The following is a 26,219-nucleotide window of genomic DNA, read 5'->3' as shown; positions in this document are numbered from 1 at the left end:
AGTTCATTCAGGTTAAGGTTGCATCTGTAACTATTTACAATTCAAGAAGATTTGCATAACTTAGCACCACTAACTAATACTCTTAGCCATTGATTTTTAATAGTTAGGGTTGAAAAAACACCCGTGATAGGTAAAGTATTTTAACAGAAGAAATTACACATCTTGTCAAAAATACTAACCCACACTAAGCAGTCTCTTGGTATGTTCAAGAGCTCTCTCCAGCTCCCCCTGCTGGTAGACTGAATAGCTGAGGTAGTCCAGCACCGTCACAATCTCAATGCTGGATTCTTCCCCCTCATCCAGCTGCTTGAGCGCCTGAGCCATCCACAACTCCGTATGGTAGTAATCTGCTTCAGAGTAGGCAATTTTTCCCAGCTCATAACAGTCCTCTACAGACAGTGTGCTTTTGAAGGGCAGGTCTGTGGTGGTGATGCCTACAATAAAACGTTTGTTGAATTCAGAGTAAGTATCGTGGGTTTACATGTATTTGTCTTGGTGTGGTATGTAGGTCACTCTCACCAGGCAGATTTCCAGAGGAGATGGTCTGTGTGTCCAGGCGATAAGTGTCCTGCAGTCGGAGGAGAGCTTTGCCGGCACCCGTCTGGTCTTCATCATTAGGGAAATACTGCCGCTGAATGGTCAAGTTTGAGATGAAGCCTAATAAAGAAAAAGCACCATTGAAGATCTATCTTATGAAAGGAAACTGCATATCTCACCCTAGTTTAAAACATTTTTTTTATTTAATTTTGTTTAATATTAAACGGTACCAGTTAAATGATTTGCAGCATCTGGGCTACCGTGTGTTATTAGTTTTGAGTAGTAGTTATCTAAGAATAACAAACCTGCAACTGTCGCGACTGGCCAATTAGAATCAAGCATTCCATAACATAAATGTTTATTTAGTGTACCAATTATCTGTTTGTCATTCATTTACTTTAATTACATTTATGTTATATGACCCTCATATCGGCCAGCCAGCTTTCTCAATATCAGTATCAGCATCGGCTATAAAAAAAACCCACATCACATCGACCACTATTTTAAATCTATCATATACTTGCTATAAATTCTGTGATTTTATTACAAAAAAACATTAACCAACATTGAATAACTGCATCAACCAGAAACTCTTATTTTTGTCTCGGATGACATCTCCTATGTACTTCAGATGTAAATGGCACTGACCATCAGACATGTCCTTAAGCACCAGATCTTCCACTTCGCCCCACTCTGTGTTTAATCTCTTCATCAGTTTAAATGCATTGACAGGGTGACCCAAAAACCCCTCCGGGTCCTGTGTGGCTGTGACTGTTAAAGCATCCAGCTTCTCTGCCCACCTGACAACAAACACACGCAGAGAGTACTGAGAGATCATGAGCGTACATAAATATTTGCTTTTATACACTTGTTGTATATATCAGGGGCGAGGCAGAAAATTTTAACTGAGTGGACCTTGGTGAAATAGGGTGGACCTTAATGCCTATTCTTCAATTACATAATTTTAAAATATAGTGGTTAAACAGATTACATTATGTTTTTTGGGTCATGTATCAAATATTTTTCGGATCAGCAAAAACTGGAAAATAAAATAAAGACAAATGAAGAAATTATAAGCGTATGTAAAAAACAAAAAAAACAAAGTTACAAATAAAGTATAGCAGTAGTATTTAGGAACAGAAATAGAATCAAATGAATAATAACATCATCTTCATTCTATGAATTAAATATAATTCATCTTTTTAAAGGTACAGAAGTGATTTTCCTTTTATCTTTTGTTGTTTGATTAACGTAATAACACAAAACAGATTTTTTTGAGGTTACTGCCACTTTAAGACCGGATAAGCACGTGTCCATATACTGACACACATCTGATTTCTTTCTGAACTGTTTGCTTTTACTTTAAGGCATGACTGTATCTTTAAATAATAATATTTGCCGAAACTGTGGTATTTCAAGATCATTTTGGGTGTGCTTTTTGAAATGCGCGTCTCCATGTGTAGGCTCTTAAGTGTGTGTCTATTCGGGTATGCTCACTTTAGCATCTTCTTGCACTTTAATTGTTTAAAATGGCTTGAATGTTAACATTTGCAGGGTTTATAAACACATGCAAATGATAAACTTTCTATGTAAATAGTTTTTTATTTCTGAATGATTATTATAATTTAAGCATGATTTATTTTGCTTTTATTTTGTCTGTTCTGACTGGGTGGGCCAGCCGCCAATCTGAGTGGCCCAGTGCCACCGGTATATTTTGTATATTACAGTGAAGTGGTTCCCATGATGATACTAGCTTAAAGTTTAACACTGCATGCAACAAATAGCAGTTATAGGAGCAAAAGGCTCTTTGTTTTTAAATCTAAGACATGCAAGATGAGCTAAGGAAGATGTATTTGTAACTGTACTATTGTCAGATTTTTTAGGAAGGTCAAAAGTGTCCCTAGATGAAAAATTACCCATGTATTGTATCATCAGATATGACTCACTGTTTGACCTGCTCCAGTTTGCTCTCTTCTGCTTTGATGTAGTCTTTCAGTGATGTTACCAGGTCTTTCTCTGTAAACAGCAGATCTGTCATGTGACCTGCCAACACATACCACAGAGATTATCAACCAGAAATGTTAAAGAGTCACCATTTACTCCCTCTTAATGTTGCTCTAAAAACTGCAAGATTTGCTTTCTTCGTAACACAAGACAAAATTCTGTGTTTTAATACATTATGACTCTCTTGACACGTCAACCGTGCATAATAGCATAAATACTGCTGCTGTACTGAATCCAGAAGTATTACACTAAACTATCGTTTTTTCTGTTCTGGTCAGGAAAACCATTAATCCAGTTTTAGAAAGGTTTATGTACACAAGCGGCTTAAAAAAAAACTTTTCAAACATTAAACTCATAAAATGGAAAGAGGTCACATACCGATGGAGGTGAAGAAGTCATTGTGAGCAGAGGAAAACTTATGCAGACAGCTCAGGAGCAAAATGCAATGCACGCTCCAAACTCCCATCCTAACCCCCATACACACACACGCACTTAAATGATCTGAAAGAGAGAAAATAAGTGCACTATTAACACAAGTTTACAGACATTTCATGGAACAATTCATATAAACCATCCAGTGTGTCTAAAAAAGTTATTTGTTGCACTTTAAGCTGTGAAAATTAGTTTATTCTGAATCCCAAACCACTAAGACTGGATTTACACTGCGGATCTTGATGCACAATTCCAATTTTTTGACCTTTTTTATTTTTTTGATGACCCCTTTCAAGTTTTAAAAGTGACTTGTATCTAATATCAGCATTTATACCATACGCTTGGCAAAACAATTCAAGGCAGACATAATGACCAGGAACAGCTTAACCACAGGGGAAGTAAAATGTTTATATAATGTTTAAATACAAGATTATAGAGCTTTATTTCTGTAACAAGACATGAAACTTTAGCATTACTCCACTAAGTGGAGCCGTCGTCCTCCGTTGCACTGCCAAGAAGAGTCATGTGATCGCGGGTGGTGGATCGCGTCACTTTTATTAATGGCATACGACCAGAGGTGTATAATACTTAAGTATTTAAGTTACATTTTCCAAGCATCTATGCTTTATCAGAGTGTTTGTCTTGGGAAAAAAATTACTTTTCTTTACTAAAAAATGTTCACTACATTCTAAAGCATAAAATCATACTGTGTATTCATTATATATTGCATAATAAAATTTATTTTAATGCCTAATTACATAAAAATTGTGTACTTTTACTTTCTTGAGTAAAAGTACGAAAAAATTTCTAGATGTTTAATGTACTTAAATATTAAATATAAACCAAAAACTTGAAATTATGAAATGTTGTGGAGTAAAAATTATGATAATATGTTTTGGAATGTTTGTTTTCCAAAGAAAAACACAAATAAAATACGAATAATTGAAAATGTACTTTTATGTAGAAAGTAAAAATACTTAAGTACTATACAACTCTGCATACGACACGCTTGACAAAGAAATATCCGAACTGTCCGCTTCCATTGTGGATGCGAATGCATGTATCCTGTTTATTTCCACATATGAATGAGGCCTGAAACGAATCTAAAAAAAAATAAAAATTTATGCGTTTTTCCCTTTTTACACGTTTGTGGGTCTTATCCGATCTGTGCCACATGAAAGAAAAATATCGGAATTTAGTCACTTCAAACATGCATTTAAATGTGTCCTAAAACAAATATACACACAGCGACATTAAAAGGTAAGTTTACAGAAAAATACTAATTGGTTCATTCAATCCTCGGATGCTTTAAGAGCTCAAAATACAGATTTTTTTTTTCATTTTTGGGTGTACTAGCCACAACCAAACCACATATCAAAAATAGAGCATGAATCAGGAAACTGACAAGCAAAATGTGAAAGCCTCTGATTTTAACCAAGAAAAGGGGAAGTTTATAAAATCACGTTTATTCTACTTAAGCGTTAATGCAATAACAGAGTATTGAACTTCTCATAGTCGTTGCATGTATTTCAGCAATGTTATTGTGCAGTGAGACATGCAGTAACATGAGGCGAGACATTGTAGAGTTGTTCAGATCTAAACACTGAGAGATGCCACAGAGTCCACTCAATAACCCACATCAGTCAGTTACATTACATACAGCAAGCCTGCGGATTCAATTTGTAAACAGGGCAGCACAACAGAGCAAACTTCTAATATTTGCCAACTTTATAAATGGTTGCCCTCTAAGGACTGACTTTTCCTTTTACAGACATCTACAATTAGACTTTGGTTGGATCCAACCTGGCATACAGTTTTATTTGCTCTGATTACGAAGGAACGGGCATCAAAGCGAAGTTTGTAGGCAAGTTTCTGGTCAATTTTAATCTGAATATCACTGCCACTTCTACTGTAGACGTGGTAAATAAGTCATCTTTAATCAGCCATATTCTAAATCGCCTTTAATATGCAAGCAATACCTGTAAAAAATACAGTTAACACTTAACAATTTCATATCAAATCCTAGTCATTAGAGAGTTGTGCTTGCAACCAGAGCTTGCTGGTTTGATTCTCACAACTGGCAGGTTTCCCGCAGCACTTTGCAGTTCGGGCGGCCCGCCTAAGCTGGGAAACCCTACCGCCTTAACTAGGTCGTCCAAAAAAAAAATTATTTGCTGCACAAAAGGCCGTCAAGTGCATCTCGGAGAATAGCGCGGATGCGGTTCACAGAGAAAGACGTGATCCGCCACTGTCTGGAGGATATCTTGTAGCCAGATGATAAACCATCTTGGGGAATAGCGTGGACACGCTTCACACCGCGAGCGTGCACGCGCATCACACGATCGAAATGGTCCATCTGGAGGATCGCCAGTTGATAAACGCGTGTCCATGAAAACTATAAGTGGACTTTTGCGTTTATTTAAGCCTGTTATTGTATTAGTCTATAGTTCTTGCAAATTTAAAGTAAGTTAGCTGGTGATTTTTGTAGTTTGAGCAACTAGAATGCACGTGCGGTTGATTCGATATAATTGTTGAGCGCTCTTGCTCACTTTATTTATGTGCATTATTTACATGCTACAGTAGTTACATTCCTTTAAGATAATGTAATAGTTAATAGTGGGAAATAATCCGTTTTTACAATCTTCGCACTATCTATCATCATTCGCCAGACGTTCTACAACATCTGCTTCAGTTTGTGTTTATTAACCCTTTAGTTTCACTTCATCACGCGGCTATTTTCGTTACAGGTATCTGTTAAAAACATTTCATTAATAATCTAGTATGCATTCATTTTCTGTCATAGTTTCTTCAAAATTAAGTTTTATTTGAGTGTTTTAAATAAAAATATTTTCATCATGACGCATACGCCCCGCCCCTTTGATTGCCCCCCCACCGGCCAGGCTGTAAACATATTTATTTCTGCAGTAAAGTTGGGAATTTGAACATTGGGGTGAAATCTATGGGAATTGACTCCCTTTTGGAGCCAGCCACTAGAGGCCTGTCCATGAATTGCAGTTTAAGTCACTTCTGAGTTGGCTTCTGAGTTGGCTTCAAAAACCAAGGGGCAACCTTTTGCTCTCTATCTTGAAGCCCTTGGTTTTTTGGTTGATCGGATCACAAGTGGACAAGAGAGATGCATGTTCTTTTGTCCACTTTCACCTGCTTCTGTCCTGACTATTTTGAGGGGATGGTCTACAGGCAAGTCGTTAAAACACGAGCCAGAGAAATGACAGGTTTAAGTTGACGCGCACCAATATTAGGTCAGGGTCTGCTGGTTGTGTTGTTAGTAAATATGCTGCACAGTGTGTAAATGTACATTTAAGGGCTTTTCTCTGATTTTCAAAGCTATTGGTGAAATATAAGCTTGCGCAACTTTTACAGGTTCGCAAAATGAAACAAAAATGAAATAGGTGGAGAGCAGCCACTTTAGTTTTATCAATGAAACCCTAAAGACAACGCTGAACACTGTGGGTTCGCGCTAGAAGTGCTCGATACATCACACATTGGATCAATAGGTGGAGAGTATGCAGTCTTTTGTGGCTGCTCGAACACATTCGACCGCATGAGCGTCTACACCACAAAAGCAATCTGGCCTAATGCGTTTTCTACTAACTCTGATGTGTTCGAAAGTGGACGAGCTTAAAACATTTTACACCCCACCTGTATTTAGCATCGCCCACTTGTGATCCGATCGACCAAAACGCATCTTAATACCAAGGGACATTTCCCCAATTGCTCCCCAGGCAGTACAGTGATAGCTGGCCACTGCTCTTCATTTTTTACATTTTTATACTAGGAAATTCATCAAATATCTTTATGGAACATGATCTCTTAATGATTTTTGGCTTAAAAGAGCAATAATTTTGGCCAATTATATACAATGTATTGTTGGCTATTGCTTAGAGATGCTCCAATCAGCATTTTTGGGGCCGATCACCGATTACCAAGATCATGATCTGCCGATTGCCGATCAGTGCCGATTACAGAATGGCAGTGGAATGGGAATCTTTTATCTATAATCTAGCAGAGTTTGCACCATTTGTAGAAATGAAACTAACTATAAATTAGGTATATTATTGTTTTAATAGAGAATCAAATAAATAAGCACAACAAATAATTCTTCTTGCAAAGAGAAATGTAATATGCCTTTAAAAAGGTTTATGTCGGTTAAAAGTACTTAAAATAAAACACTTCACAGTCTTTACTGTATAAATTAAATATACACGCATTCATATGAAGTACAACAGTTCTTCACTGATGAGCAGAGAGTAATTTTATTGAGAGATGAATTAGGATACTGTAGCTTTAAGACGCGGAAGAGATCGTTCTTTTCACGTGCACTGATGACAGGCTGCTGTGTATGTGTGCGGTGAGTGTCCGTAAACAAGAGCAGCTGTGAGGAAAATGGAAGTTTAAACCTTTAAAACTTTAAAACGAATGCAAGTAATAAACTTTCGGCGTGAGGATGCAATGGTCTGTGATAGGGATGTGAAGACGCATTGCGCTGTTGACCGGAGCGCGTCCTCATAGAAAATACACATATCTCTGTAAAAGCAGAGAGAGAAATCCAAATCTGCACGTCACACATGAGCAACGGGTTACAAAATGTTCGCACTGTGTAAAATGGTCTCTAATTGCAGCCGCATCAGGAATGCTATGATGACGAAAGTAAACAGAAAGATCGGCTCATGAGATCGGCAAATTTAGCGAGCGCCAATCGCGTCATTTAATCCCGTTATCGGCCGACTACGATCGGCGGCCGATCGATCGGAGCATCCCTAACACCCCCTCTCACTCACACTCACCCACTCACTCACTCTCTCATGCTATCTTACACGATGCTACCTTACTGTCAATTGTAATTAGCAACAGGAAATGTGGCACATTATACTACACTTTTAAATGGTTCACCTATGTTTACATGGTTAAATGCCTATTTACTACTGTTCCCTTTAATTCTTATGCCACGGCGTGGCGGTGTCATGTGTGCGAGGGCCCTTCCATCAGGACGGAAACATACACATGATGACTAGGGCTGTGCAAAAATATTGATACAGCTAACTATCGTGAAAGTTAGCTTTATCGATAGTGTATCCATATTTCGATCTCTACTATCGATATTTTAAAAACATCAAATCCCTCTGTGCATGTGCATCAAACGACCTCCTCTGCCGCTGCTGTAGTTGTCACTGTCCAGTTGTCTGTCATATACAGCCATTCGGCCAATGTCTCGGAAGTTAGAGGGAGTGAGAAAATGGCAGGAAATTTAAAAACACCTGCATCTCGTGATACGTATCGTATCATGACCCAATGTATCGTGATACGTATCGTATCGGGAGGCCCTTGCCAATACCCAGCCCTAATGATGACATCACAACTAAACAGGGTGTAGTTTCACATAGCTATCCAAACCTTAATCCAAACCTTAATTATTTTTGTGAGAAACAATTTTTTTTTGAAACATTTTATTTTAAACAGTAAATTTATAAGTAGTCTAATGCATATAATAAAAATATGAATTACATTATGATGGCAAAAACAAAAGTTCCATCATAATGTTGTGCAAGGCTGTAAAAGCCTTGTTTAAATTTTAGATTCGTGTCCACAATTAAATTAATTGTGTAATTCACCTTTTAGTCATCGTTTCCTTACACCACATTGTATGTTAGATGTAAAACTACACTACAACAACACCTACATTTTACATGAATGGATATCCAAAGCCACTGAAAGGTCATTATATATTTTCTGAGTAACTTCATTCTGTGAGAACCAAACCCATGTCAGCTGTGTTTCTAGCATCATGCTCAACCAAAAACAAGAGCCAACACTGAAACCAGGAGTGAGTTTTGTTCATTTGTGTATGAAACACAAGACACAACAGGAACAAGGTTTAGAAATGCAAAAAAGATGTATTGTGTTTTAGTTGTTGACTTAAACAACAGCTGCTGCTGCTTTGAAAAACTCTTGGTTGACTCATTTTTTTTACATATTCAAAAAGACAAAAAACTAGAAATCAAAAGCTATATTAAACAGGTTACCGGTAGGTGAACTATATTCACTTCATTTAAAAGAAAGATCAGTAAGATGATGAACAATCCAAACGGCTGTATCTCATCCTTAAAACTTATGTTTCATTGAAACTAAAACACCCAAAGCTCAAACCATACTTCACTTTCTGTGTTTAAGAAGCCAAAGAAAAAAGAAGAAGAAACAACAGCTTGCAAATGCAATTCCCAACAGTTCCCAAGACAACAGAGCAACTGTTGGTGACAATAAGAGCTGCTAAAACAAGCACTTGTGCAAATTTCCAAAAAACACAAATGTAAATACTGAGAAGTACAAATCATTTTAGATTCATGTTGTTAAAAATACATACAAAACCTTTAAATACAGGAATGTGATGAGAACCTGTGATTTGACTAAATCTTGGAGGAACTAGTATTAACTTGTACAGACAGCTTGTCTAAAATCCTGCAGTGAATACACTGAAACGCAATAGCCTGAGGTTACATTAGGGAAGGTTACTGAATGTGGTCACTTGATATAACAGACAAAAAATTACAAAAATGTACAATGGTTAGGGTTGGTACTCAGTTGTACCTGAAATTTGGTAATCGTACCCAGTAACAAAAACATTTATTTTAGTGAAAAAAATAAGTCCAAAACCTCTTGAATTTAACATTTAGCTATTTATTAGGAAATTAAAAAAATATATAGACAACATCTAGATCTAGGCTGCAATGTAATGCAACGTGTAAAGAGGGCCCATAAGAAAGCCATTAGGTAAAATCACAATATCAGCACAAAACAGCAACACTGCCACTCAAACTTTCTGTTAAAGAGCACCTATTTCATGCTAAAAACAATGTTATTTTGTCTATTTGGTTTAATACAACGTGTTCGAGTGGTTTATGGTTAAAAAAATGCCACATACCGTACATTTTTGTACCTTCAGATTTCACATTCTTCCTGAAACGCACAGATTTTGTACAAAACTGTCCCTGATTGGTCAGCTAATCGGTATGTTGTGATTAGCCTGAATACCTCTGATGTCAGCCGGAAATGTGACACTCCTAAACCATGTTTGAAAGATTCGGTCACAATGCAATACTAACAGGAGTTAACTTACAGGCTGTGAGTCCAAAGCGGGAGAAATTATGATAATGTCGCCTACATTAATTATCATAAACTGTTGCCTACAATCCGTGTGTTTGTTGTAGTCCAAGAAAAGAGATTAACATGGGAGACGATGGGCCCTATTTTAACGATCTAAGCGCATTGTCTAAAGCGCACAGCACAACGTCTAAATGGGCGCGTCCAATTCCACTTTTGCTAATTTAACGACGGGAAAAATGGTTTGTGCGCCGAGCGCATGGTCGAAAAGGGTTGGTCCTATTGTAATGGGAGTATTTTGGGCGTAACGTGCAATAAACCAATGAGAGTCTCAGCTCTCATCCCCTTTAAAAGCCAGTTGCGCTGGAGATATGTCTAATCCCTATTTAGATGACGGACTTTGTAAACTGAAAAACTAAGCGGAGGAATAAGATCCACAGTTTAAGATTAATGTTAAATAATTGTGTTGTTTTCACTTGTATTGAAATTGTTATTTTTTTATTAAAACCTTAAAAATCGTTTTCTTTTAGTCATGGAAGTAAAAAAGCAGACTTTTAATTGCTTTAAATGTATGGCTATCCAATATCATCAAAAAATTATTTACAAGTATGTAAGAAAAGGTTTGTACTCTAAAAATACTTTATTTGTAACAAACAGGAGATAAAGAATTTACAAACGGCTCTCCGACGTTTCAGCACTTGGACAGCGTCACAAGTTTTTTTAAGCATTACTTAAAAATGTTTCTCATCTCACCATATCCACAGGTACAGAGTCATTATATAAAATAAATCCGTGAGGTAGCATTTAAAAAAAAACATTTAAAAACCGATGCATTTGTTTAAAGCAAAGGATTTATTTATTTAATTACCAGGCTACAGGTGAAGCAGCTCTTTGCGCCTTCTAATGTCTCATAATTGGTCCTCATTTATGTCCAAGAGACTCAATAATAATCTTTTACATTCAATCCTTTAATCTTTCATATTTAAAAACTTTTTTGTGCTGCTGTGCATTCATGTGTGTGATAAGCAAACCCGCGTTTTCGTCCCGTTTATAGACGCATATTACTAATGCGCTCTTTAATTAACAAAAAAACATATTGCACCATTGACTTTAGACTTTAGAGCAGGTTTTTGTTGGTCAATGGCGTAGTCTATTTTAGTTGCCTCAAAATAGCAACGCGCCAACAATGCGCCTGAACACACCTCGTTTTCAGACCAGAACGCCCACGGGCGCAAAAGGGGGGACAAATGCATTTGCTATTGAAACAACGTGGCGCTAAATGTGAAAATTATAATTGCGCAGGGTGGAAACTAGCAAAAGACACTTGCGTCACGCATTGCGCTGCATTGCGCCGGGTGTAAGATAGAGCCCGATAACTTGCGCCATCGTTTACTTTGGGGTTTGTACCTTTTGTATATTGTTAACATGTACTAATACACACTAACACACCAAAGGAAATGTAAAAACATGAATCGGGCCATTGGTGCTCTTTAAGCCCTTTCACACAGAGATTCTGGATGGTTTGATTTTGGTTCATTTACACTGCCAGTGATTTTTAATCTCAGCTTCAGCGGATTGTGAGGAGCTGCCTGATCTTTGCATCATTCCAGTTTGCAGACGTGTTTTTGTTGTGAACGTCGATCTGCATTTAAACCAGGTTAAAGAACTGCAGGACAACCATGTCATTTTCACAACACATCCGCCATCACTATGACACACCTTACTGTGCGTTCACACCACACACGGAAGAGGCGGCAAGCACAAGTGATTTACATGGTAAAGGGCCAGTTCACCCGAAGACACACTGATCTTTATTGAAAGTGGGTCATATTTGAAGTCGAAATGTAACAATCATTTAAAATTTTGTGCCTATTTTACAGAGAGAAGACAGAACGTGACTTTAGGGCGCATTTGTATGGAAAACTACAACTCCCACAATGCACCACAATGCACAGCTCTGCAGGCCACTCCCATTAATCGGAACACGGCTCAGATATGCTATTGTGTACATAAATGCCACGTTATTAAAACAAAGAAAATAGAAACACTCACTTTATAGTCAGACTTTCGTTTATCCCTGCAGGCTTTGACTGTCGCTTCCAGTTTAGGATTCTAAAATATGTATCCAACACGCCGCTGTCCATATACTGTACGAAGCTTGGGTAGGAGAAAGCTTCATTCAGTTTCTGATATATTTTTAAGAGTGCTTGGCCAAACATTTATATTCCCAAAGAAGAAAATGCCGGATCCTACACACAAACGCGTCTACCGCACAATATGTATACTCCACAGACCCGCTGGCTCAGCACTTGTGCTCGTAAGCCGAAACACGTCTGTGAAATAAATACGCCCAAAGTACCTCTCTTGCCATTCACCAAACAAACGTCCATATCCTGATCTGATGCAGAAATGTTATACAGGAGGCACACAGCAAGAGTACAGCCACTACTAGTCCGTTCAAGCTCGAGCCAGTCCGGGCTATTCTACGCAGCAGAGGCCGATGGTTGCGGCGTCTTCCCCGGGCTCCTCTACTTAGCCGAAGCCCAGGCTCCGGCCTACTCCTCGGGCTTCAGTTCCTCCATCTGCCTCAGCTCTTTGCTGTATTGTGGCTCATAAAGGTGCCACGAACAGCGGATTAGAGCATCACGCTAGCGAAATCACCCTCTTCCATATAATATTGATTAACTTCCGCTATTATTATAACATGAAGTCTGGCTCGCTCCACAATGTCTGTTAGCTTAGCTTAGCATAAAGATGGCGGCTGATTGTTTTTTCGTCTGTGTTCATATATTTTAGTAAGTCCCACCCACTGATCTGTAATAGGTCTGTAGCGCGAGTGCAGGGCTCGACATTAAGGCTTGTCCGCTTGTCCGGGACAAGTGGATTTTTTGTAGGACAAGTGTAAGAGAAAATTAGTTGTCCGACTGGACAAGTTAAATTTCAATCAATGTTACTTCACGTTATGTGCCGTTAACGACAGAGCAGAACGCGCAGCGCAAACACCGAGCAGAATATTGAACAGAGAGCGCAGCGCGCCGACACACACGTTTACATGTTACTGTTATTGTTACTAAACAAGCTGTGCGCGCATTAAACCTGATCGCCGAACATGTCTGCGTGCTGCGCGACAGCGATTTGAATGACAGAGTTCGTCACTGTACATTAAAAATCCCACACGAACATTACAGCGTAAATGCTAGGTTTAAGATTGATTTTATATATATAACAGATAATCTAGATACATTTATTCTAATAAGTTTTAAAACATGGTAATGTTTTGCTTTAGTGTTTTTATGTCAGACAATCATTGAAAAATCTTCTATTATTTTGCTTTAATTGCTAGTCCGGGTTTGGTTGAAGGTTACAGTTTGTCCGGTTAGAACAAGTATGTCTCACTCAAAGTATTCAAATCGTTAACTTTATTAAATGTGCATAGATGTGTGTTTAGTATAATGCACGCACAGTCCACAAAACGTCCTTTGATTTTAATCAATCCTGCTTATTTAAACTATAACTATTTACACTATTCAGCCGATCTCCTTTCCCGTTATCATTCACCTGCTCTATTCTCCGACACTGCGCAGACTTTCTAGCGGTAAGTTTTGGAACAGTCCATTTCGCACTTAATAACAGGGGTGACCGGATTAGTCCATTTATTAAAGGTGACTCTTTTCTACAATCATTGAAATGTGGGAAAAATGAAGAGAAAGGCAGCAGATATAGCATCATTCTTCAGAAAGAGTAGCAAGATGCAGCCAAATGAATCTTTTTCAGTGGCCTATAAATTCACATGATTTTCTGGTCTCTATAGTATTTTCAGCAATGGGAGATATAAATCCTGGTTTCAAAGTAAATTTCAAAAGTTTTATTTGATTAAATAGTTTAAAAAAACATGAGGTTGAATTATGACTATAAATTTTATGTTAATCTCAATTAATTTTAATTAAAATTCAAGTATTGTAGCAATTGTATGTTATACATTATTCTTTATTAACACACCTATAATACTTAAAAGTATTTTAAGGATGGATGATAGAGATTTTATGTGCCACCAGAGTAACTGCTGGCCCCTGCCTGGCCACCACTGAAAATCCCTTGCTCCGCCACTTATTAGCAAAACACAAAAAATACATTATATTATCAATCTTTACCCGGACAAGTGTCTTTTGTGCATGGACAAGTGAAACACAAATTTACTTGTCCGAAGGACAAGTTGCTCAAAAAGTTAATGTCAAGCCCTGGAGTGAGTCCCACCCATAGCCCCCACCTTGGAAAAATGAGGAATGAGTGTCTGTAGTCTTTCACCCTCGACAAAGATACATCAGTTCCTTCTTTCAATGACGCAAAATGACAATTTTTACATCATTGATAAAAGGAAGTGCAACAATAAAATCTTTATTTCTCCCGTCTCAGGGGAAACTGAGGGAATGATGCACGACCATTTAAAAACACAACTGGGGTTCTAACGATACAAAGCTTAATGCAAATCGGTAAAGTGTCTCTTTAAGTCAATGCAAAGATGCGAATAGGCATCCTGCGGTGCGGAACGTGCAGTGCGTATGACGTGTTCTGTGCAAATTGATGGTTGCGTGGGAAACGTGCAAGTTAAAATATCTGAACTTTGGCAGATATTCACGCTGCGTTAACCAATCAGGAGCTTGTTCTAGTAGTGACGTGATTACAGGAAGCGAGTGGAGTCGCAGAAGCCCCTCCCATGATGCGAAATGCCACATAAATGTCTCGAATTACTAGAATTTCACGCACTAATAAAGCGAGTAAACTCAAAATGTTCAAGCGACCAACTACCCGAGAATAGCGTGTTTTTTGCAGTCTCTCCTGCATCTGGTGTGAACGCACAGTAACAGCACTGTTCCTGCCTTTTGTTTACACAGGGTGCGACCCGTGACTGATCCCAGCAATGTTGCTAGGTCGCTATCCCGGGATCGTTCCTGGGATCAATTCCGGGACGTGTTTGAACACAGAAAGCCCTCTGGGAATTTTAGGGCAATTTTTTGGGAACAACGTGCAGCGTAAAACGGCTTTTATGTCCTTACTGGTATGACTCTGGTGACTAAAACTAAGTTACTACTACAGTTTAATACCAATGAATGTACAGTACTTTGGTTACCATATTAACTTTTTGTGGGGTAAATATTGGATTTTACTTATTTGGTTAAAAATAGGGGTTGATAACCATATACCGTTAAAAAGGCAAAATAAATTAAACTAGTATACACTTAATTTCGTATGCTATACACTACTTAACTGCACTTGACTAAAGTAATTAAATGCTTACTAATGCCAGCTAACGGTTATCACGCAGTTTTTACAGTATTTTTGTAAACGATGGGAAATTGAGTGCCACGTCCCGTCCCCTCCCCCAGCGCAAAAAGTTAAACCAACACTACTAGTTTATTACTCTAAACACCACTGCATTCACACAACTAAAATTCCGTGTCTTTGACTTTTTACATTACTAGTATCTGTTTGTTTGCCAATGCATAAAGTTAGTTTTAAACAGAAGTGTAACGTAACTAGAGAAAATTTTATTACAGCGACAAAAAATAATATAATATTCTAGTATGTCGTCATGTTTTAATAGAGCAAGCAGCGTAAATGTTGATAATAAATTTTCTCTTTACTTTATAATCACTGATGGTTTAGGTCAGTTTTAACATCATGTACAGAAGTTACCAGAACAACACAGATTCTCAGTTTATGATCATTGAGCGTCAGTGAAATCACGACCCAAGATGATTTTTCATCAATAACCGCAGTGGGGAAATCCACAGACGCCAAACTAACAGACAGAAATGTTTTTAATCTTATATAACATCTATTTAAAGCGGCGTATACAACTCAATAGAAGCAGCAGGCACACTGAAGGTGTAAACTATGAAAATGTTGGGAAATTTCTGGAGTCTCGAGGCTTCGTTCCTTACATTGATAGTATGCGATCGTCTGCAGACATATTTACTGAAGTAACGTTAGATCAACTCACCTTCACCTCCTGGATCTGAGTAACACCAAAGTAGCTAAATGTTTTTGGATAGCTCCTCTCTTCTTCGACCTATCTGTCTGGAGCTTGACCGCTTTCACAAGCTGGAGATCAGATCAACTGTACTGTAGAAAAATCTGCAGGAGACGAATGTTTACACCGGAGCGCCACCTGCTGATCAAAATGCGTAGCTGTGCCCTTAAAGTTATATGCACAAGCAAAACAAGATTTGGTTAATTATTCAATTTTTAAATGTCAATATTTGTTTTATTTTAATTTTTAAATTACGAGTTTGAATAAACAGACGTTAACCCTGTTGAATGGAGAGGGATTTTCAAAATCTAATTAAAGTTAAATAAAACCTAACTACACTGGATTACAGAACAATATATACACATATATGCAAATAAAAATGTTTATTTCTATAATAAGTATGTCACTGACTTTCTATTTTACGTTACGTTACAACCAAAGATTATAAATGATTGACATGACTCCTAAGTTCTATTACTATGAACGTGAAACGTGCAACGCTCTTTGTCCCGCCTGCACTTTGCGCACGCGCAGCGACAGGAAAAACGTGTTGTTTAGAGCTATTTGAGTTTAAAAACGCAAACAATTCTTGTTTATTTGTTGGTCATAAAAATCTCGTTTTATTGCAAGTGAGTTCAAAGATATCAGTTAAAGCAGATATCAGTTATCAGCTGAAATATCTGTCTGGATGCGTTATAAATATGACCCCCGAGTTGGAGGACTTTCTTTAAAGGCTCTTTGGTTACAATACAACACGCTAAGCACTTTTCTAGCGCAGGGGGCGCTGTTTCCTCATTTTACAAAAGCCACCGGCAGGAACTACAGCAGCTGGTTCAGCTACTTGTGTATATTGTTGACGTATTAATGTGTAGACAGAATACACAGAGGTACATAGCGATCACTATACGTAAATGTATATCTGTGCTTAACTCAGGCTGCATTTGTGTAAACGGAAAGCTTGCTCAAGTGGGGCAGACAAAATTTCGAGAGACTCCATCTTTAAACACTTTCACCGTGTTTGTTCTGTAACAGTAATACTATTGTATTTTTATGCATCGGCGTTTACAGCAATCAGTTGAATATAATCAATGAGATTTGACTGACTTAAAATCCATGTAGATTTTAACTGTTTTGCCACTGTACTGTTCGCAAACAAAGTTTTAAAGGCAAGGTCTGTATCAAAGGCGAAAGTCTGGACTGTGTTGTCAAAGATTTTATTTGACTCGTATACACACGTGCATGTCTTTGAAAGCTTTAACATTAAACATGCGAGGCAGTTTGTGGAGTTCCTTTAAAACGCTGCATTCATTCAAGTCTGTGCTGAAGTCGAACCCCGCACTCTCTCGGTCCTGCTCCTCTGGATATGTGTCTCAAATCAGGTCTGTTTACTCTTATACATTTACACTTTAAAGGGCTTTCAAATGTCTGGAACATGCTATCAGTTCCTAATGTAATCACACTTATGTTTTAAACATAATAAAATAATAACATTGGTTTTTATGAAGTACTTTATTATTGGTATGTGTGGGGAAACTTGCAGGGGATTTTAAATCACAAGATTTCAAGGGGTCCTCAGAAAATTCCAAGACATAAAAGACAATGTAAAAATTGGAAAACGTTTTGTCTACGTGTGTAGCCAATTATTTAAGTTTGTTTGTACACAATTTGCTGTCTTTATAATATCATTACTCTTTATCTAACACAAGTTTTTTTAAAAAAATATATGGGTATATATAAAAGGGGTCCCTGTCATCAAAACGTTTGAATACCCTAAGACTATAGTCACACTTGAAAGGGTTCAATCTCAGAATATACAAAATCCATATGTGCTTTAGCATTGACAAATCTGGGATTTCTGTCATTTATACTAATATTCCAATAAAAACACATTTTTTTAATAAAAACGCTTTTATATAATCTATGGATGTATTGTATTAAAGGTGCCATAGAATGTAAAACTGTATTTACTTAGGCATAGATGAATAATAAGAGTTCTGTACATGGTAATAACATATTGTGAGCCTTAAACACGATTGTTTTCTCCTTCTTATCTAAACCTTGTGCATGCCAAAGACTGCTGGAAAACAGACAATCTCAACATAACACAGACTGCGGCATTACAGTCCTGATGTAGGCCCCCAACATTAAATTACACATTAAATTAATTACAATGTTGTTACAATGCTAAAAATGAAGTTGTGACTGCTGAGTTAGCACTATATGCTAGTTAATGCTAAATGCTAGCATTTAGGCTGAAGTTCTACTATTTACTTTAAATTTACGTTTCGCATGTCCATACTGAAAAAACACAAACTTATCACTCAGTAATGTCCATTTTCAATCTCCAGAGTCCAAACAATTGATTATTCCTCAAAATCTGTATTTTCGTACAGATTTTGTATTTTTCAGACTCAAACATATAAGGTCTGATTGCTTTAAAGGAAAACACCACCGCTTTTCAATATTTTACTATGGTCTTACCTCAACTTAGACAAATTTATACATACCTATCTTTTTTCAATGCGTGCACTTAATCATTGTACAGCGCATCGTGAATGTGTTAGCATTTGGCCTAGCCCCATCATTCCTTAGGATCCAAACAGGGATGTATTTAGATGCCACCAAACACTCCATGTGTTCTCTATTTGAAAACTGTTACATGAGTAATTACACAAGTAAGTATGGTGGTACAAAATAAAACTGGCAATTTTTTAAGCGGATAAAAAACGAGAACTATTGTATGGCGGAAGAGCACTCAGTTTGCAGCACTTCGACCTCAAGCGCAGTCATATTGATGGAAGTTTAAGCGAGAGGGGAAGTAGTCAGGATTGATGATGTTACTGCGCACCGAGTTTGGATCCTAAGGAATGAATGGGGCTAGGCTAAATGCTAACACTTTCACGACATGCTGTACAAAGATTAAGTGCACGCATTGAAAAAAGATAGGTATGTATTAATTCGTCTAAGTTGAGGTAAGAACATAGTAAAATATTGAAAAACTGACTGACAGCCAATCAGAGCAGAGCTCAACATTATTATTCATGACCCTTTCAAATAAGGTAATAATAGACCATTTCATTCTGAGGGCAAATCCTAGGGTTGTAAATGGAAATGAAAAATATTTCTGTATATTTTATTTTTGCACTTAATAAAGTCACATACATTCTATGTAGATATCAGAGAACAATAACATATTATTACAATGCATTCTTTGACACCTTTAATCAAATAATTTTTATGTAAGTTTTGGAGATGTAGTGCACAAGGAACTAACCTAAAACCCAATGTGTGGATTTTGTCTTTAGGTACCTGATGAGATTGAAGGAGGATGATGAAGCGTGTCGAGAGGCGTTAAAGTCAGGCAGAATTCTGCTTTATTGTAATTTTGCTCCTCTGCTGCAGAAGAGCAACAACAACGTTTACAAACCAGCTTTTCTGAAATCCTCAGGTCTGAATATAACAACATTTGAACACTTTCATCACACAAATTAAAGGGATGGGGATATAAGGGGTCGTTAACATGATGTTTCTTACCGAAATTGGGAATGTTTACGCGGTTTGCCCGAAAATAGCAAAACTTCTGAAGACGTGTTTTAAAGTGGAATATTGTGTAAAAAAAGCCTTGTAAATGACAAGGCATCCATGTAGACCGTAAAAACAACTTAAACTCGAATCTGTGAATCTCTTAAAAAAATACACTTCAATTGGTAACCTAAAATATTTAAATATTTTCAACCCAAATTTTTACTTTTTGAGGCATTACAGTACCAATTGAAGTAATTGTGCTTCTGTGTAGCTCAGTGGTAGAGCATTGCGTTAGCAGTGTAAAAGGTCATGGGTTCAAACCCAGGGTACACACATACTGATAAAAAAGAGTTAATGTCTTGTACTGTAACATTTTGGATTAGAACGTCTGCAAAAATGCATAAATGTAAATGTTTAAGTTTATTTAATTTTTACTTTTTACAGTAGAGTGGCATCATGGGCATGTGTTAATTCAGTCTATTGGTGCGTTGAAGTCATGTCGGAAATATGAACATGCATGTGATTCAATAAAAGAAGGTACACCGCCATCTTGCGCTGACGAAAGTAACTTGAACACCACTGATGTCGTAAACACAACAGCTTGTAAATACGAACAATCCAGAAGGTCTTGAACGCACCATGTAGGCATATGTGTAAATATAACCAACAGGACTGTGTAGTCCAGGGTCATTTTTAGTCAAATAAAAACTAGATGGTCGTCCATCTAAACAAAGCAGCTCAATGTTTTTCTTGTTTTAATAGTTTGTATTTATAGCTGCGTGATGAATGAGCATGTGTGCAGGCGTGTAGTGTTTCTTTACAAATTAACATCGCCATCTACTGGCCTGGCACACATAATACAGCGTTTTTAGTCATCTTCACAGATCTGTGTAAACGCAGATCTTTTTGCGTTGTTGTGTTTACGTGACATTTTTCAAAAATGCAAAGGAAAAACATATTAGTTGTTCTTCTACATCATTGTCGTGTAAACATAGCTTAAGTTTGTACATCTCCCCATTTCTTTAGATTTGGATAAAATACTGGAAAAAGTTGGAAGGGACAAACTCTTTATTAATGAATCTGTTCTTCTGGGATGCGCTGAAAATGGAGAAGCACAGTTCTCACTGGAAGTGGGTTAGTTAATACAACTATTACTGTACATTGAACTGCTATGCACTGTATTCAATTATTCTCATGGAGAGTTGTTGGTCATCACTTATGGTTATTAAATAAAGATTTCTTAATGATAGAGATTTTACTTACAAAGAACAGTTTTTGAAATACTTTACAGCTGAACATAATTACAAAAGTGAACAGCGATCTCTTCTCATTGTAGGGGATTTAGACCGCAGTACATTGGAGCAGCAGTGTGGAGGTGTGTTTGTGGATCTCAGGAAAGCTTTCTTCATGTTAAACGGACAAGATACTCCTCTTGTGGCCAAAGTATGAACCTAACGTTTCCTTCAGATAATAGCATAAGTTAAAGGATCAGTAATCCTATGGCACTGTTACTGCTAGCAAGTGGATAGCTGTACCCAAGTAGAAATCCTGGTTTGACCCCGGATTAATTATAAATCAAGTAAATTGATGCTTCTTCTACGCCCAGGGTTTCAACAGATCATTAATGAAAAAAAATAATGTTAAGAAGTAGGGATGCACCGATATGGAAATTTTAGCCGATACCGATAATTATTTATATTTGGGGGCCGATTACCGATATATATAGGCCGATAAATATTAATATTATTTTCACAATGAAAAACTCCCAGACTGCGGACATCTTGTCTTTGCGCTAGACTAGCATACTCTTCTTAAGCCCGCAACATGTGTCATCTTCGTGCTATGTCACAGAAAGCACCAATCAAAACTCCACATGGCCAGCAATGAGCAAGTGAAGCGGTTCAACAAACCAAAATAATCCATCATTTATCAGCTTTCATTTATCGGCCTAATTTTGCTATCAGACCGATAACCGATAATATTAAAAATAAGCAGTTATCGGCCGATAACTATATGTCGGCCAATATATCGTGCATCCCTATTAAGAAGTGTGTTGATATCTTTTGCTTAAGTGTGGAAATATATCAATATAGATTTCCAAGCATTTTTGGAATTAAAGGTGCAGCGTGTAATTGTTAGAAGAATCTCTTTACAGAAATGCAATATAATATACAAAACTACATTATTATGGGTGTATAAAGACCTTTTTATAATGAGTCGTTATGTTTTTATTACCTTAGAATGAGATGTTTTTATTTACATGCACGAGGGTCCCCTTACGTGGAAGTCGCCATTTTGTGCCACCATGTGTCGACAGAAGCCCTTAACGGACAAACATTTTTGTCTCCGACGATGACATGTTTTTAAAAAAAAGTTGTTTAAAAGGCAAAGGATAACTAGATATGTGACCCTGGACCAAAAAAACCTAAGGTTAATTGAGATTTCAAATTTTTAAAAGCTTTCCATTTAATGTATGGTTTGTTAGGATGTGGAACAATATTTGGCCGAGATACAACTATTTGAAAATCTGGAATCCGAGGGTGCCAACAAAAAAAATCAAAATATTGAGAAAACCGCCTTTAAAGTTGTCCAAATTAAGTCCTTAGCAACACAGATTATTAATAATAAATACATTTTTAATATAATATCTTCATGCAACATGATCTTTACTTAAAGCAAGAGTTTTTTCCCCCTAAAATAACATTTCCAAAAAAGTTTCAGTCATTCATCCACTCGAAACAGGGTGAACGGCACTTTCACATTCGCTTTGCAGCCCTCTATCGGCCAAAACCGTACTAAAGAAGTTTTCAACCGTCGGGTCGTGGTCCTGTAGTTCGAGTGAAAACTAAAAAAACTTGCTTTACGGCAGACCTACGATGATCCAATCAGAGCCAGCTATGCCGCAGTATTTTCGTCAGTGGTAATGAACAATTACGCTTCTAACCTGTAGGGGGAGCAAAGAGCAAAAACTCGTTAGTGTTGCTTTAATATCCTAATGATTTTAAAAGAAAAAATTCTAATTTTGACCCATACAAAGTTTGGATGGCTATTGCTACAAATACACCCATGCTACTTTTGACTGATTTTGTGGTCCAGGGTCACATATTTGCTTGATTTAGTTAACCGATAAATAAAATCTATTCATGTCAGTCTTTTTACAAACATCCTCACTTTTGGCTTTTTATGGTGGTTATTTTTCATATTTTAGGGTCAGTCTCTACTTCGATGGCACCAGACCAATGGCTTCTGCAGTGCTACAGGGCAGCCCACCGTCAGGAATCAGTCGGGAAGTCACAGAATCTGTCACAGCAGTGGGATCACATACTACCCAAAAGTAAGCGTCACGGTTTCAGTCAGGTGACAGGACAACTGCCACAGATCATAGCATCATAACAAATTATCTCATCTCTTTTTTCCTTTGTTTTATAACTACACTTTGGATATTTGATTAGTGCATTTAATTAAATGTGACCCTTCATGTAAAAACTTAGCTCAAGTCATGTTTTTGCTATTTACTGTTTTCTACATTAAATTATCCTACATAATGTAAAGAACATTTAAAAATATATATTGTAAGTATTACAGTTTTTCTCGGTTGCTTAAACACATTTCTTGAAACTATGCCTCATATTCTCAAAACAGTAAACACAATATCATAAAGTCTCACACAATACTCCAAACATATTTTCAGGTCAAAATGAAGCTCTACACTCAAAACAATTCACTCTTACTGAAAAAACAACATTTTCCATCAGACAACACACACAAGCTTTCAAAAACACACACACACACACACACACACTACAACATAGTCTTACACACTGGTGCAATAAATTCAAAACAATATATCCAAAACTGATAAGTTGCTTGTGGTTCTCCCTCTCAAAAACCTTTTTATATGACCAAAAAGACAAAATCAATGTATGCATTAGCACATTTTTATTAATTCATGTGCTTCACAGCACAACTGTAAAAATAAAAAATTATTCCGCCTCAACATCCCGTCTTTGTTCTGGGATATACCAGATATTTGCATAATAAGAGTTTACTGTTAAGGGAGTGTCTTGCGTGTATTTTGTAAACGTGAGCGTCTCTTTTATCATAAACGGTTTTGACACAGGCACTTATTTTGACAAAACACGTGATGCACACAGGATCTCTCGACACGCAGGACACATATTTTGGAAAAGGGAACCACACACATGATACTCCGAACACTTATTTTGAATTCGAGCATCCTCGGATAAGGGGTCATGAGCCGCCACTGGTATAAATGTAGTATTTGTTGACCCGCAGATGGCTCCAGTGGTGATCGTGTTGGTGTCTGATGGGAGCAGATGTCTGCTGGGACGACAGGCCATGTTTCCTCCGGGCATGTACAGCGCTCTCGCCGGATTCTGTGACATGGGGGAGTCACACTTTTACATAACATTTCCAGCTGTGAAGTTACTTTACTATTCGTTCTTGGTTGTACTCAGCTGTGTGGTTTTATCACAAACATCTCAAATGCATGTGGCGATTGTTAGTTAAGCTTTATCGATCAGCACTATTTGGATCTCCACCTGTAGGGGAGTCAATGGAGGAAGCCCTTCACAGAGAGGTGGCAGAGGAGGTGGGTTTAGAACTGGAGTCCCTACAGTACTCCGCATCACAGCACTGGCCTTTCCCACAAAGCTCCTTTATGGTAGCTTGCCATGCAACTGTAAATCCAGACAAAACACAGGTGAGACCTGAATGAAAGTAAAACACAAAAGGTTTAACTTATATGTAGGGCTGTCACAATGATAAAATAATCATGAGAATCGTATGATTTCGCTTGATTCACTTCGTATGAATTGATACGAATTAGCCAACTCGTAAAATATGTACGATTTCTCGTGAGATCAGGCTGTATAGTCAGTTTATTTAACAATTTTTATTTTCAGTTATTTTCTATTGTGTTTATTTCTTATGAAGAATTTTCAGTTTTTTAAAGATATATTCAATAAATAACTACTTTTAAATATGTGTTATGTGTAGTAATATTTACTGCCAGGTAAACCTGGCAAAATATTTAAATTAAATAATCACAACAATGTGTGAACATTATTTCATGAACAAACAAAAAAATGTATGAGAATTAAATGTCAAAGCAATAAAACAGACAATTAATCGTCATAATCGGCACAATTTATTAGTCAATTAATCGCCAAAGCCCTAAAAAGGCAATTAATCATCATAATCGGCACATTTAAAGGAACAGTATAGGATTGTGGCCAAAACTGGTACTGCAATCACAAAACTTGTGGCTAAAACTGGTACTGCAATCACACAACTGGTGGCCAATACACAAAATGACAACAAACATCAGTTGAGGGCTGCAACTCCACTTTTTAAATGACAATATCCTGGCCGGACCACTGTTGTCAGTGATATAAGTATTTGAAATGAAAATAATTTCTTAATGTCTAGTGACATATTAGGGCCATTTTATGATTAATTGATATACATTTCTTATATACTGTTCCTTTAACCGTCAGCCAAATTTCAGAATCGTGACAGCCCTACTTATAAGTTACATAGGTGAATTTCACAAAACATATTTTACCCAAAGAAAGGATAAATGTTGTGTTTTTTTTTACTTATGAATTATGTCATGGTTCCATTTATCAAAAAAATGATAACTGGGTTTGTTGACAGGTGAGCATAGACAAAGCAGAACTTGAGGATGCTCGGTGGTTCACTTTTAAAGAAATAACAGAAGCACTTCAGATAAAGAAACCGCCACGCAACCCTAAAGGAGAACCACCTTTGTTCTGGGTCCCACCTTCTTATGCCATAGCCAATCAGCTCATTCAGGAATGGGCCAATCAGCAACGGCTATTAAGAAAATAACACCCACTCAATGTATTATTGCATAATATGTATGCATCTACAAAATAGATTCAGTTGCCACTTTGATGTTTTTTAGACTTGGATAATATGAAAACTTGAAGAAAATGGATTTGCTGTGATAACCAACTAATACATTGTAATGTGTTAATAATTTTAAATGGACTTTTGGATTTTAGTTCTACCTCGACTTACTTAAGCCCTTTTCACACAGAGATTACGGAAAATACATGAATAAAGCGTCTGTGATTTGTTCGGGATTTGTTTTTTAGTTCATTCACCCTGCCAATGATTTTCCTAGAATCTGTGTGTGCATTCACACATATACAGTGAAAATCCCGTAAAGACATGAATGTTAATCTGCATTTAAATCCCTGTGTCAAAGAGCTAAACCATAGCTTCTTGTTGCAATGACACGCACGTCCTCGCTACAGCACGTCCCCTACGGCATTGTTTCTGCCTTTTGTTCACACAGAATGATTTCTGTGAATGTTCTGGCAATGTTGCCAGGTCCTCTTTACTGGAGCGATCCCAGAACATTTAGGGGACGTGTTTGTGTTCACAAAACCCTCTTTTCTGGGAACAAAGTCCTGTGTGAATGGGATTTACGATACAATAAAAATGTCATAGATTGGATGAAATTTTTTTTATTATGATGTCATAACATGTAATGTAATTGTGAAGTGTAAGAGCATCAATGTGC

The 26,219-nt window shown here is 37.2% G+C and overlaps 2 protein-coding genes across 3 annotated transcripts in view; one reads left to right on the top strand and one right to left on the bottom strand.

Annotated features, from left to right (window-relative positions):
- Window positions 1–16,238, bottom strand: part of p4ha1a (prolyl 4-hydroxylase, alpha polypeptide I a) — a 28,240-nt gene extending 12,002 nt beyond the window's left edge. For both annotated transcript variants that reach the window (XM_055175781.2, XM_055175782.2), the window contains exons 1-6: window positions 16,091–16,238; window positions 2,920–3,042; window positions 2,484–2,580; window positions 1,186–1,337; window positions 520–657; window positions 180–434 (exon numbers count right to left, since the gene is read on the bottom strand). In XM_055175781.2, coding sequence (XP_055031756.1) covers window positions 180–434; window positions 520–657; window positions 1,186–1,337; window positions 2,484–2,580; window positions 2,920–3,019 — 742 coding nt within the window. In that variant the 5' untranslated portion in view covers window positions 3,020–3,042; window positions 16,091–16,238. The remainder of the gene's footprint in view (window positions 1–179; window positions 435–519; window positions 658–1,185; window positions 1,338–2,483; window positions 2,581–2,919; window positions 3,043–16,090) is intronic.
- Window positions 16,239–16,901: 663 nt separating this feature from the next.
- Window positions 16,902–25,776, top strand: nudt13 (nudix (nucleoside diphosphate linked moiety X)-type motif 13). Its single transcript, XM_073866662.1, has 8 exons — window positions 16,902–17,499; window positions 19,426–19,568; window positions 20,672–20,779; window positions 20,982–21,088; window positions 22,854–22,979; window positions 23,942–24,061; window positions 24,222–24,368; window positions 25,325–25,776. The coding sequence occupies exons 1-8, from the start codon at window positions 17,360–17,362 to the stop codon at window positions 25,517–25,519; spliced, it is 1,086 nt and encodes a 361-aa protein (XP_073722763.1). The 5' UTR covers window positions 16,902–17,359; the 3' UTR covers window positions 25,520–25,776.
- The last annotated feature ends 443 nt before the right edge of the window (window positions 25,777–26,219 follow it).

Source organism: Misgurnus anguillicaudatus, chromosome 4, assembly GCF_027580225.2.
Source record: "Misgurnus anguillicaudatus chromosome 4, ASM2758022v2, whole genome shotgun sequence".
Lineage (NCBI taxonomy): Eukaryota > Metazoa > Chordata > Actinopteri > Cypriniformes > Cobitidae > Misgurnus > Misgurnus anguillicaudatus.
This window is presented reverse-complemented; position numbering and strand designations above follow the sequence as displayed.

Coding starts and splice junctions, on each gene's coding strand:
- nudt13 (XM_073866662.1), top strand. CDS start 17,360: ATGTCTTTGAAAGCTTTAACATTAAACATGCGAGGCAGTTTGTGGAGT. Junction 19,569..20,671: donor AGCTTTTCTGAAATCCTCAG/GTCTGAATATAA, acceptor CCATTTCTTTAG/ATTTGGATAAAATACTGGAA. Junction 21,089..22,853: donor ATACTCCTCTTGTGGCCAAA/GTATGAACCTAA, acceptor TTCATATTTTAG/GGTCAGTCTCTACTTCGATG.